The sequence below is a fragment of the Alosa alosa genome, chromosome 7 (genome assembly GCF_017589495.1).
Source record: "Alosa alosa isolate M-15738 ecotype Scorff River chromosome 7, AALO_Geno_1.1, whole genome shotgun sequence".
In the NCBI taxonomy this organism is placed as follows: domain Eukaryota; kingdom Metazoa; phylum Chordata; class Actinopteri; order Clupeiformes; family Clupeidae; genus Alosa; species Alosa alosa.
In genome coordinates, this window is record NC_063195.1 from 3,042,344 (window position 1) to 3,052,343 (window position 10,000).

Sequence of the window (10,000 nt, forward strand, 5' to 3'; positions counted from 1 at the left end):
CTAACAATGTAGAGCAAGAATAACCATGTGGTGGTGACACTGTTCCAGTGAGTAAAGATTCATTTTGGAATCTAAGAGAAAACATGAGCAAAGAAAAACGTGAGCAATTTGAATATGCTTCATATCAAGTAGAGGGCTAAAGTAAAACTTTGCTGCCTGCCTGTATTCTTTTGCCAATTAATCCCGACTGATCCCTTTAGTTTTAGGCTTATGTGTATTAACGTTGCCAAGCTTGTTTGTTGTTGCACTATCAATGTTGCAGTCTTTTAAAATAAATGTTCTGAGTGAAATATATTGCCGTTGCTCTTAGTTCTTTGGGACCGGGGAGCGAAATTGACCTGACGTGAATTTGACCGGAGGAGCGGCCGAGTAAACAGCCACCTGCTCTCAGCACAGTGTTGACTTGCGCGTCTTTTTAAGATGGTGAGCGTAAACGAAGGAAAGCCCTCTAATCGGACGCGCAAGACTGACAATAGACGGCCTAGGCCCGTCCAGGCCCATCCGTGCCTACGCGTATGCTTTCTAAATTATTTAGCTAACTCCATCCCCATCAACAAACTTAGGCTATATGGCCAATATCTTTGAAATTTAACGGTCTTGGTTTTATTAGGAAGACAGTTGGGCATGCCTCAGACTCGTGGTGTGAGCGGTATCTGAGCGGAACAGAGCGGCCACTCCGGCCTCTAAATTAAAAAGCACTCCGCGCTCAAATTCCATCCATATTACATTATCCATAATAATCTAAACTTCATTCACTTCATTCGTTTGTGTAGAGATCAGGACAGACTTGCGGAACAGGCTGCAGGGAAACAGACTGACAGCCTGCATGAAGATAAGCATTAGCACAAGCACAAGCATAGTAAAACAGTGAAATTACCAAAGGGCCCTTGAAATGATCTTTTTAAAGTCAAGGAGGATGGCTTGTAACAATGCTAGTTGTCAGCTCTGCCATAAGTAGTGACTGATGATCACATTTGCACATTTTGTTGTTTTGCACTTTCTTTTGCACTTGTTCTATAGTTTGTAATTAGTCTTTGTTAAAATTGCACAAATTACACAAATATTTTGAAATATTTGTATACTGTTCTATAGGATTTGGTGTTATTACTTTGTTAACTGTTCTTTTGAGAAGCTGGTTATTTATTTAATATGTAGTGTTTAATAAATAATTGTTAAATGTACAGAGTCTGTAGTGTATCGCACAAACAAGACGCCAGCACCCCTGGTCGGACCGACACCATAACCCCCCACCCCGGTTGGATGGTAACCGATACCATATTTAGAGTTCTCGTTTTTACAGAGCCTTTTCTATATATTTCTCTATTTTATATTTCTAAATGGGTCTCATTCTCATCAGTTCTACTGTAGGCCTCATGTGCTGAGTTTCAATCTTTTGAATTATTGAAAATTAACAGGTCTGTGATAACGTCTTTGAAGTGTTTGACTATGTTAATGTGTGTGTGTGTGTGTGTGTGTGTGTGTGTGAGAGTGTCTCTCAGAGTGAAGTGGAGTCAAACAAGCAGCTGAAATTGAAGATCGATCAACTTCAGAACGGCTTGGAGGAAAAGGACAAATTACTGACACAGGCCAACCAGGTGTGTGTGTGTGTGTGTGTGTGTGCGCATCTGAGTAATAATGCAACTCACTTTAAATTCCTCAGAGAATATAAATAAGTCTTTTATTTACATGGCACATGTTTCATACATAAAGTGCACAGATACCAAGACCTCAAATAAATTTACAATTAGAAAAAGTGTGCATGTGTGTTACTGGAGGTTGCTATACATTTGGCATATTTGTTTGTTGTGTGTGTGTGTGTGTTTGTGAATGTAAGAGGAATTAAAAAAATGTATTCAAGGTGTGTGTGTGTGTTTGTGTTGATGTGTGTGTGCGCTTATACAGACTGTCACATACCTGAGGAATGAACTGCATCAGCGACTGCAGAGTACCAACAGGTAAATGCATGACAAATGTGACAGACAGACAGACATAGACACACACTGCAGATTACATACAGGTACTTACATACATGCCCATGTTAATCCACAGGACCACACACACACACACTACAGAGTACATACACATACATGTTAATCCCTCCGGACACCCGGACACACAGACACACACATACTCAGTGGAACACCCTACAGATCAAGGGTTGTATTGTGCCAAAGAAGTCTAATGTCACCTTTAACCTCTTTAACCTCTGACCCCTATAGTGCATCCCAGGAAGTGAAGGGAGGGTATGATGGTGAACTTAAAACTGAGGTACACACACACACACACACACACACACACACACAAAAACCCATTGACACATGATGTCTGATAGTCAGAGTGTGATGGTCTTCTCTCGTCTTATGAAGGTTAAAGAAGAAGCTGATAATGATGGATATGGGGACTCCAGTGGAGCTGAACTGATACAGGTACCGTACGCTAATGCTAATTAATCTAGCGTACTGTAAGTCTGATGTGATTTTAGTTTAGCATTTATCAACATTACTGATACAGGTATTGTAAGATAATGCTAATTAAACTAGCGTACTGTAAGTCTGATATGATTTAAGTTTAGCATAATATTGACATTTAGCCTGACGAGCCAGACCCACATTAAAATGTAGGGTCTGGACACTCACCGTTCGCAGTGCTCAGTCCGAGGGGCGGGATAATCAGTTGTCTTTCAAATTCCCTCTGCACGCAATAGGACAGCTTATGAGTCCCATGCTTCCCACCACGAGCTAGTTGGCTAGTTCAAACTTTTGCCAACTTAATAAAAGCTTAACTCGCGTCACACTGTTCGCCAACAGCAACATCCATCTTCTTTGTTTTCAAGTAGCAGGGAATTCAAGCCAAACTGATGCAACTCTGCCATCCTTCATTATGTTAAGCCCGCCTAACGACTCTATACACGATTTGATTGGCCTGATAGAAGTTTAATTTTTCGAGCTCACAAGCCAGTGGAGAGGTGCTAGATTATCCTAGAAATCTAGATGCACCCTAGCGGGGGTGCGTCTAGATTTCTAGGCTAATTGACATTACCAATTACTGAAAATTTTGACTTGACAAGCTGATGTTAATTAAGCTGCTAACTGACAAGCTAATTCTAATGAATCTGCTAATAAAACTGCTAATCTGCTAACTAAAATAACTAGCTAATGCTAATCTGCTAACGAGTCCTCTGGTGTTGTTTGGCATGTCACGCAGACTGTGCTGGTGTCATCGGATGGGCAGAGGCTGCTGCTGCCCCCTATCTCTGGAGATGGGGATGACATGTACAGTCAGTCTGGTAAGCTGGGGCAGAGAACACTCACTAACACACACACTCACACACACTCACACTCACACACACACACACACACTCACTTACATTCACACACACTCACAGTCACACACTCAGTCACTCAACACACCCTACATCTAAACGCCACACACACTCAGTCGCTCACACACTCATACAGTCACTCACACTCACGAACACACTCACACTCACTCACTCACACACTAACACACTCAATCACTCATTTAGTCACTCACTCCCTCCCTCACTCACACTCACTAACACACTCACACTCACTCACTCGCTCACTCACTCACTCATACAGTCACTCGCACTCAATAACTCACTTACAGTCACTCACTCACTCACTCACTCACAGTCACACTCAGTCATATTCAGTCGCTCACTCACTCACTCACTCACTCACTCACAGTCACACTCAGTCATATTCAGTCGCTCACACACTCACTCACTCTCTCACATACTCACTCAACTGCGTTTTATGTGTACTTCAGTATCCCGATTATGATTGTGCGTGTGTGTGTGTGCGTGTCCTTCTCTGGTACAAAAGGAAAAGGGTCCTCCAGTCAGCCACCAGCCCCCCCCTCAAGGAGGAAGTTCCCCTGCCCTGTGTGTGGAAAAGGCTTCCGCTTCCGATACGACCTCAACATGCACCACAAGCGCCTTCACACGTGTCACAAGCAACCATCTGCTTCGTCTTCACCAGCTGTTCACACAGGTATTTACCAGGTGTACCTCATTTTCAACTGTTGTTTCTCAAAATGTGGGGTCACAATTAGCATGGCAGATTTGCTGGCTCTGACTTAAATCATTACTTCTAAAGCTAGCTGCCATTTATGGGTATAGTGCTAAAGCATCACTTCTAAAGCTAGCTGCCATTTATGGGTATAGTGCACTTTTAACTTGTTTTAATTCTTGTATTTGTGTCTTTATGTATGTATGTGTGTGTGTGTGTGTGTGTGTGTGTGTGTGTGTGTGTGTGTGTGTGTGTGTGTGTGTGAGAAAGCATCCTCAATCTCCAGAGCTTAATTTCTATGCCTGTAAGCATTGCCCTGCTGCCATGGAGCCCTGGCAACTCAGCCCCACGAAGCCCACAGGTCAAAGTCAGACGCTTGTTCTAAGTGCCGCGACTTTCCTCTACAAGAAGCAGCTGGCGTTCACTTTACACACGCAAAGACGCCCATCGATAGCGACTTGGGTCCGCCTGAGGCCACTGCACCATCATTTACTGAAATACGAGGGCTTTACCAGAAGGTTCCCTTTTATTTATGTTTTATATAATTACGACTATTGGTTCAGTGTTGGTTATTTGTATTATTTGTCTTTGTTTGTAGTTATTCACTCATTGCACTTTGGTCAGTTTCTGCTGTGTGTAAATGCGCTTCATGAATTCAATGGACTCATTCACTCACTCAGACACTCACCCACTCACCCACTCACTCACCCACTCACTCACCCACTCACCCACTCACTCACTCACTCACTCACTCACTCACTCACTCACTCACTCACTCACTCACTCACTCACTCACTCACTCACTCACCACTCATTCAGACACTCACTCACTCACTCAGACACTCACTCACTCACTCACTCACTCACTCACCACCACTCACTCACTCACCTCACCCACCCTACCCAATTCTACCCAATCACTTACACAGGACAGGGGTGGAGGGAGCGCTCACACAGGACAGGGTGGAGGCGTTCACACAGGACAGGGTGGAGGCGTTCACACAGGACAGGTGGAGAGAGCTGCTCACACAGGACAGGGTGGAGAGAGCTGCTCACACAGGACAGGGTGGAAGGCGTTCACACAGGACAGGTGGAGAGAGTAGAGGAGCTGCTCACACAGGACAGGGTGGAAGTAGAGGCGTTCACACAGGACAGGGTGGAAGTAGAGGCGTTCACCTGGGACAGGGTGGAGAGTAGAGGCGTTCACCTGGGACAGGGTGGAGAGAGCTGCTCACACAGGACAGGGTGGAAGTAGAGGCGTTCACCTGGGACAGGGTGGAGAGTAGAGGCGTTCACCTGGGACAGGGGTGGAGGGAGCGCTCACACAGGACAGGGTGAGAGAGTAGAGGGAGCTGCTCACACAGGACAGGGTGGAAGTAGAGGCGTTCACACACAGGACAGGGTGGAAGTAGAGGCGTTCACACAGGACAGGTGGAGAGAGCTGCCCACACAGGACAGGGTGGAGGCGTTCACACAGGACAGGGTGGAGAGTAGAGGCGTTCACCTGGGACAGGGGTGGAGGGGCGTTCACACAGGACAGGGTGGAAGTAGAGGCGTTCACCTGGGACAGGGTGGAGAGTAGAGGCGTTCACCTGGGACAGGGTGGAGAGTAGAGGCGTTCACCTGGGACAGGGTGGAGAGTAGAGGCGTTCACACACAGGACAGGGTGGAAGTAGAGGCGTTCACCTGGGACAGGGTGGAAGGCGTTCACAGGACAGGGTGGAAGGCGTTCACAGGACAGGGTGGAGGCGTTCACACACAGGACAGGGTGGAGGGAGCGCTCACACAGGACAGGGTGGAGGCGTTCACACACAGGACAGGGTGGAGGCGTTCACACACAGGACAGGGTGGAGGCGTTCACACACAGGACAGGGTGGAGGGAGCGTTCACACAGGACAGGGTGGAGGGAGCGTTCACACAGGACAGGGTGGAGGGAGCGTTCACACAGGACAGGTGGAGAGAGCTGCTCACACAGGACAGGGTGGAAGTAGAGGCGTTCACACACAGGACAGGGTGGAGGCGTTCACACACAGGACAGGGTGGAGGGAGCGCTCACACAGGACAGGGTGGAGGGAGCGCTCACACAGGACAGGGTGGAAGTAGAGGCGTTCACCTGGGACAGGGGTGGAGGCGTTCACACACAGGACAGGGTGGAGGCGTTCACACACAGGACAGGGTGGAGGCGTTCACACAGGACAGGTGGAGAGAGTAGAGGAGCTGCTCACACAGGACAGGGTGGAGAGAGCTGCTCACACAGGACAGGGTGGAGGGAGCGCTCACACAGGACAGGGTGGAGGCGTTCACACAGGACAGGTGGAGAGAGTAGAGGCGTTCACACACAGGACAGGGTGGAGGCGTTCACACACAGGACAGGGTGGAGAGAGCTGCTCACACAGGACAGGGTGGAGGGAGCGCTCACACAGGACAGGGTGGAGGCGTTCACACACAGGACAGGGTGGAAGTAGAGGCGTTCACCTGGGACAGGGTGGAGAGAGCTGCCCACACAGGACAGGGTGGAGAGAGCTGCCCACACAGGACAGGGTGGAGGCGTTCACACACAGGACAGGGTGGAGGCGTTCACACACAGGACAGGGTGGAAGGCGTTCACAGGACAGGGTGGAGGCGTTCACACAGGACAGGTGGAGAGAGCTGCCCACACAGGACAGGGTGGAAGTAGAGGCGTTCACCTGGGACAGGGTGGAAGGCGTTCACAGGACAGGGTGGAGAGAGCTGCCCACACAGGACAGGGTGGAGAGAGCTGCTCACACAGGACAGGGTGAGAGAGTAGAGGAGGCGTTCACACAGGACAGGGTGGAAGGCGTTCACAGGACAGGGTGGAAGTAGAGGCGTTCACCTGGGACAGGGGTGGAGGCGTTCACACAGAACAGGGTGGAGGGAGCGCTCACACAGGACAGGGTGGAGAGAGCTGCCCACACAGGACAGGGTGGAGAGAGTAGAGGAGGCGTTCACACACAGGACAGGGTGGAGAGAGCTGCCCACACAGGACAGGGTGGAGAGAGTAGAGGCGTTCACCTGGGACAGGGGTGGAGGCGTTCACACAGGACAGGGTGGAGAGAGCTGCTCACACAGGACAGGGTGGAGGCGTTCACACACAGGACAGGGTGGAGGCGTTCCTGGGACAGGGTGGAAGGCGTTCACCTGGGACAGGGGTGGAGGCGTTCACCTGGGACAGGGTGGAGAGAGTGGGGAGGCGTTCACCTGGGACAGGGTGGAGAGAGTAGAGGAGGCGTTCACACAGGACAGGGTGGAGAGGCGTTCACACACAGGACAGGGTGGAGAGAGCGTTCACACAGGACAGGGTGGAGGGAGCGTTCACACAGGACAGGGTGGAGAGAGTAGAGGGAGCGTTCACACAGGACAGGGTGGAGAGAGCGTTCACACAGGACAGGGTGGAGGGAGCGTTCACGCAGGACAGGGTGGAGAGAGTAGAGGGAGCGTTCACACAGGACAGGGTGGAGAGAGTAGAGGGAGCGTTCACACAGGACAGGGTGGAGAGAGTAGAGGGAGCGTTCACACAGGACAGGGTGGAGGGAGCGTTCACAGGACAGGGTGGAGAGTAGAGGAGCGCTCACAGGACAGGGTGGAGAGTAGAGGAGCGCTCACACAGGACAGGTGGAGAGTAGAGGAGCTGCTCACACAGGACAGGTGGAGAGTAGAGGAGGCGTTCACTGGGACAGGGTGGAGAGAGCGCTCACACAGGACAGGGTGGAGAGAGTAGAGGAGCTGCTCACAGGACAGGGTGGAGAGAGTAGAGGAGCTGCTCACAGGACAGGGTGGAGAGAGTAGAGGAGCTGCCCACACAGGACAGGGTGGAGAGAGTAGAGGGAGCGTTCACACAGGACAGGGTGGAGAGAGCGTTCACACAGGACAGGGTGGAGAGAGCGTTCACACAGGACAGGGTGGAGGGAGCGTTCACACAGGACAGGGTAGAGAGAGTAGAGGAGGCGTTCACACAGGACAGGTGGAGAGTAGAGGGCGTTCACACAGGACCGGGTGGAGGGAGGCGTTCACCTGAGACAGGGTGGAGAGAGTAGAGGAGGCGTTCACACAGGACAGGGTGGAGAGAGCGTTCACACAGGACAGGGTGGAGGGAGTAGAGGGAGCGTTCACACAGGACAGGGTGGAGAGAGCGTTCACACAGGACAGGGTGGAGAGAGTAGAGGGAACGTTCACACAGGACAGGGTGGAGAGAGCTGCTCACACAGGACAGGTGGAGGGAGCTGCTCACACAGGACAGGGTGGAGAGTAGAGGAGCTGCTCACAGGACAGGGTGGAGAGAGTAGAGGGAACGTTCACACAGGACAGGGTGGAGAGAGCGTTCACACAGGACAGGGTGGAGGGAGCGTTCACACATAGTCTTGCTCCTGACATGACAAGAGATTTCACTGTACATGCCAAACAGACAATAAACCATTTCTGTCTTAAAGGTGCTCTAAGCGATGCCAATGTGTTTCTGTGTTAAAGGTGCTCTAAGCGATGCCAATGTGTTTCTGTCTTAAAGGTGCTCTTAAGTGATGCCACGCGATCTGTCTCTTTAAGGTGCTCTAAGCGATGCCACCGTGTTTCTGTCTTAAAGGTGCTCTAAGCGATGCCAATGCTTTTTTTAGGCTAAAAGATTTGCACTTAGGCTACTGCAAACATCACTCCATCCAACTGGCTGCTGTCTGTGTCCTGATTACACTGTAAAAATGTTCCCTCTGTGGACAGCCCAGGCTCCAAAAACTAACAAAACAACCTGGGCAAACCTAGCCCATAAAAAACATAACAAACTGTTCCAGCAAATCATACCTAGATGCGCCATTAGAGAGTTTCAATTGCACGAAGCAGCATGGGAGGGGAGGAAGTAGCGAGCTACTTCTGTTTTGTTTGAAAGTCAACAGAAGGGACGTTACCCAGCAGCGCTTAGAGCACCTTTAAAGAGAACCTGGATGTTTACAACTGAGCACGTTCACACAGATGGTAGACCACATTTACTGTGCCAAGAGAATCAACAACACAACACAACACCTGAGGGAGCTGTTCCAGATTCAACAGAGTAAAGATCGTAATCAGTAATCACACACTCACCCACAAGTAGAAACACACATGCGCGCACACACATACACACAAAATAAACCCTATGGAAACAACAATTGTATTGACTAATAAAGCAACACCAAAGCACTTTTCCTGTTGCATGCAGGCTATTTGTTTATCCAGCACTGGCTTTGAAATAACAATGTCTCCAGACAAGGTAGACTACGTGCTTGCATGATTTTATGAAAGAAGGATGTATTACACATCAGAAGCAAGTCAAATTTGTAGTTTCTTATGTCTCATTCCATCAAAACCAGATCCGCCACCGATCTGAAAATTGCATAGCGCGTTATAGCCGAGCAGAGGGAATGCAGAAGTGCCGTTCACGCTGTTACGAGTTGATGAACCACTGAAACGATTTTGGAAACATTATTTTAAGGCACAAAAAACTCTTTGGTGTTGCTTTAGAGTAGGAACAACTTAATGGATTCAAAATTGCTTCAGACAAGTATATTTGACGTTTCATCCTGTACGCTAGAGGGCGGTAGGCTTATGTGCTCGACTAAATCTTACGTCAGTCGGTCAAGGCGTACGTTTACAGGAACATCCGAGCAGAGGGGCATTAAACACCAAAACAAACCACTAGAGATGCCTGTCTTCTATTCTAACGATATATCTCGTTACTCGTGAATCTGGGCTACAGTTAATATTGGCGGTTATATTTTTAAGAAGAAAAGCTGCGAGTATTGAGGTGTAAATTATGAAAGAAGAGTTTTTTTTCTCCATCACACGAGAGGTTTACGAGACTCTTAGGTTATTGGACCTTGCCGTTCTTCTTTTCTCAAACTAGAAACTATTGGACTATTTTAAATTCAGAGGCATCAAAGCACTTAGCAAAAACAGGAGGACGACATAGTGAAGAGTTCTAT

General features: G+C 49.1%; 2 protein-coding genes across 2 annotated transcripts in view; both read left to right on the forward strand.

Annotated features, from left to right (window-relative positions):
- The window catches only part of LOC125297675, a 10,274-nt gene extending 4,985 nt beyond the window's left edge, over positions 1-5,289 (forward strand). Inside the window, exons 3-9 of the mRNA XM_048248115.1 lie at positions 1,500-1,595; positions 1,903-1,955; positions 2,220-2,268; positions 2,367-2,426; positions 3,205-3,286; positions 3,849-4,016; positions 4,964-5,289. Of these exons, the coding sequence (XP_048104072.1) occupies positions 1,500-1,595; positions 1,903-1,955; positions 2,220-2,268; positions 2,367-2,426; positions 3,205-3,286; positions 3,849-4,016; positions 4,964-5,289 (834 nt within the window). The remainder of the gene's footprint in view (positions 1-1,499; positions 1,596-1,902; positions 1,956-2,219; positions 2,269-2,366; positions 2,427-3,204; positions 3,287-3,848; positions 4,017-4,963) is intronic.
- A 4,187-nt stretch (positions 5,290-9,476) lies between these two features.
- The window catches only part of LOC125297676 (zinc finger protein with KRAB and SCAN domains 1-like), a 30,026-nt gene continuing 29,502 nt past the window's right edge, over positions 9,477-10,000 (forward strand). Inside the window, exon 1 of the mRNA XM_048248116.1 lies at positions 9,477-10,000. This exon is cut by the window's right edge and continues 76 nt beyond it. The gene's annotated coding sequence lies outside the window, so the exon portion shown is untranslated.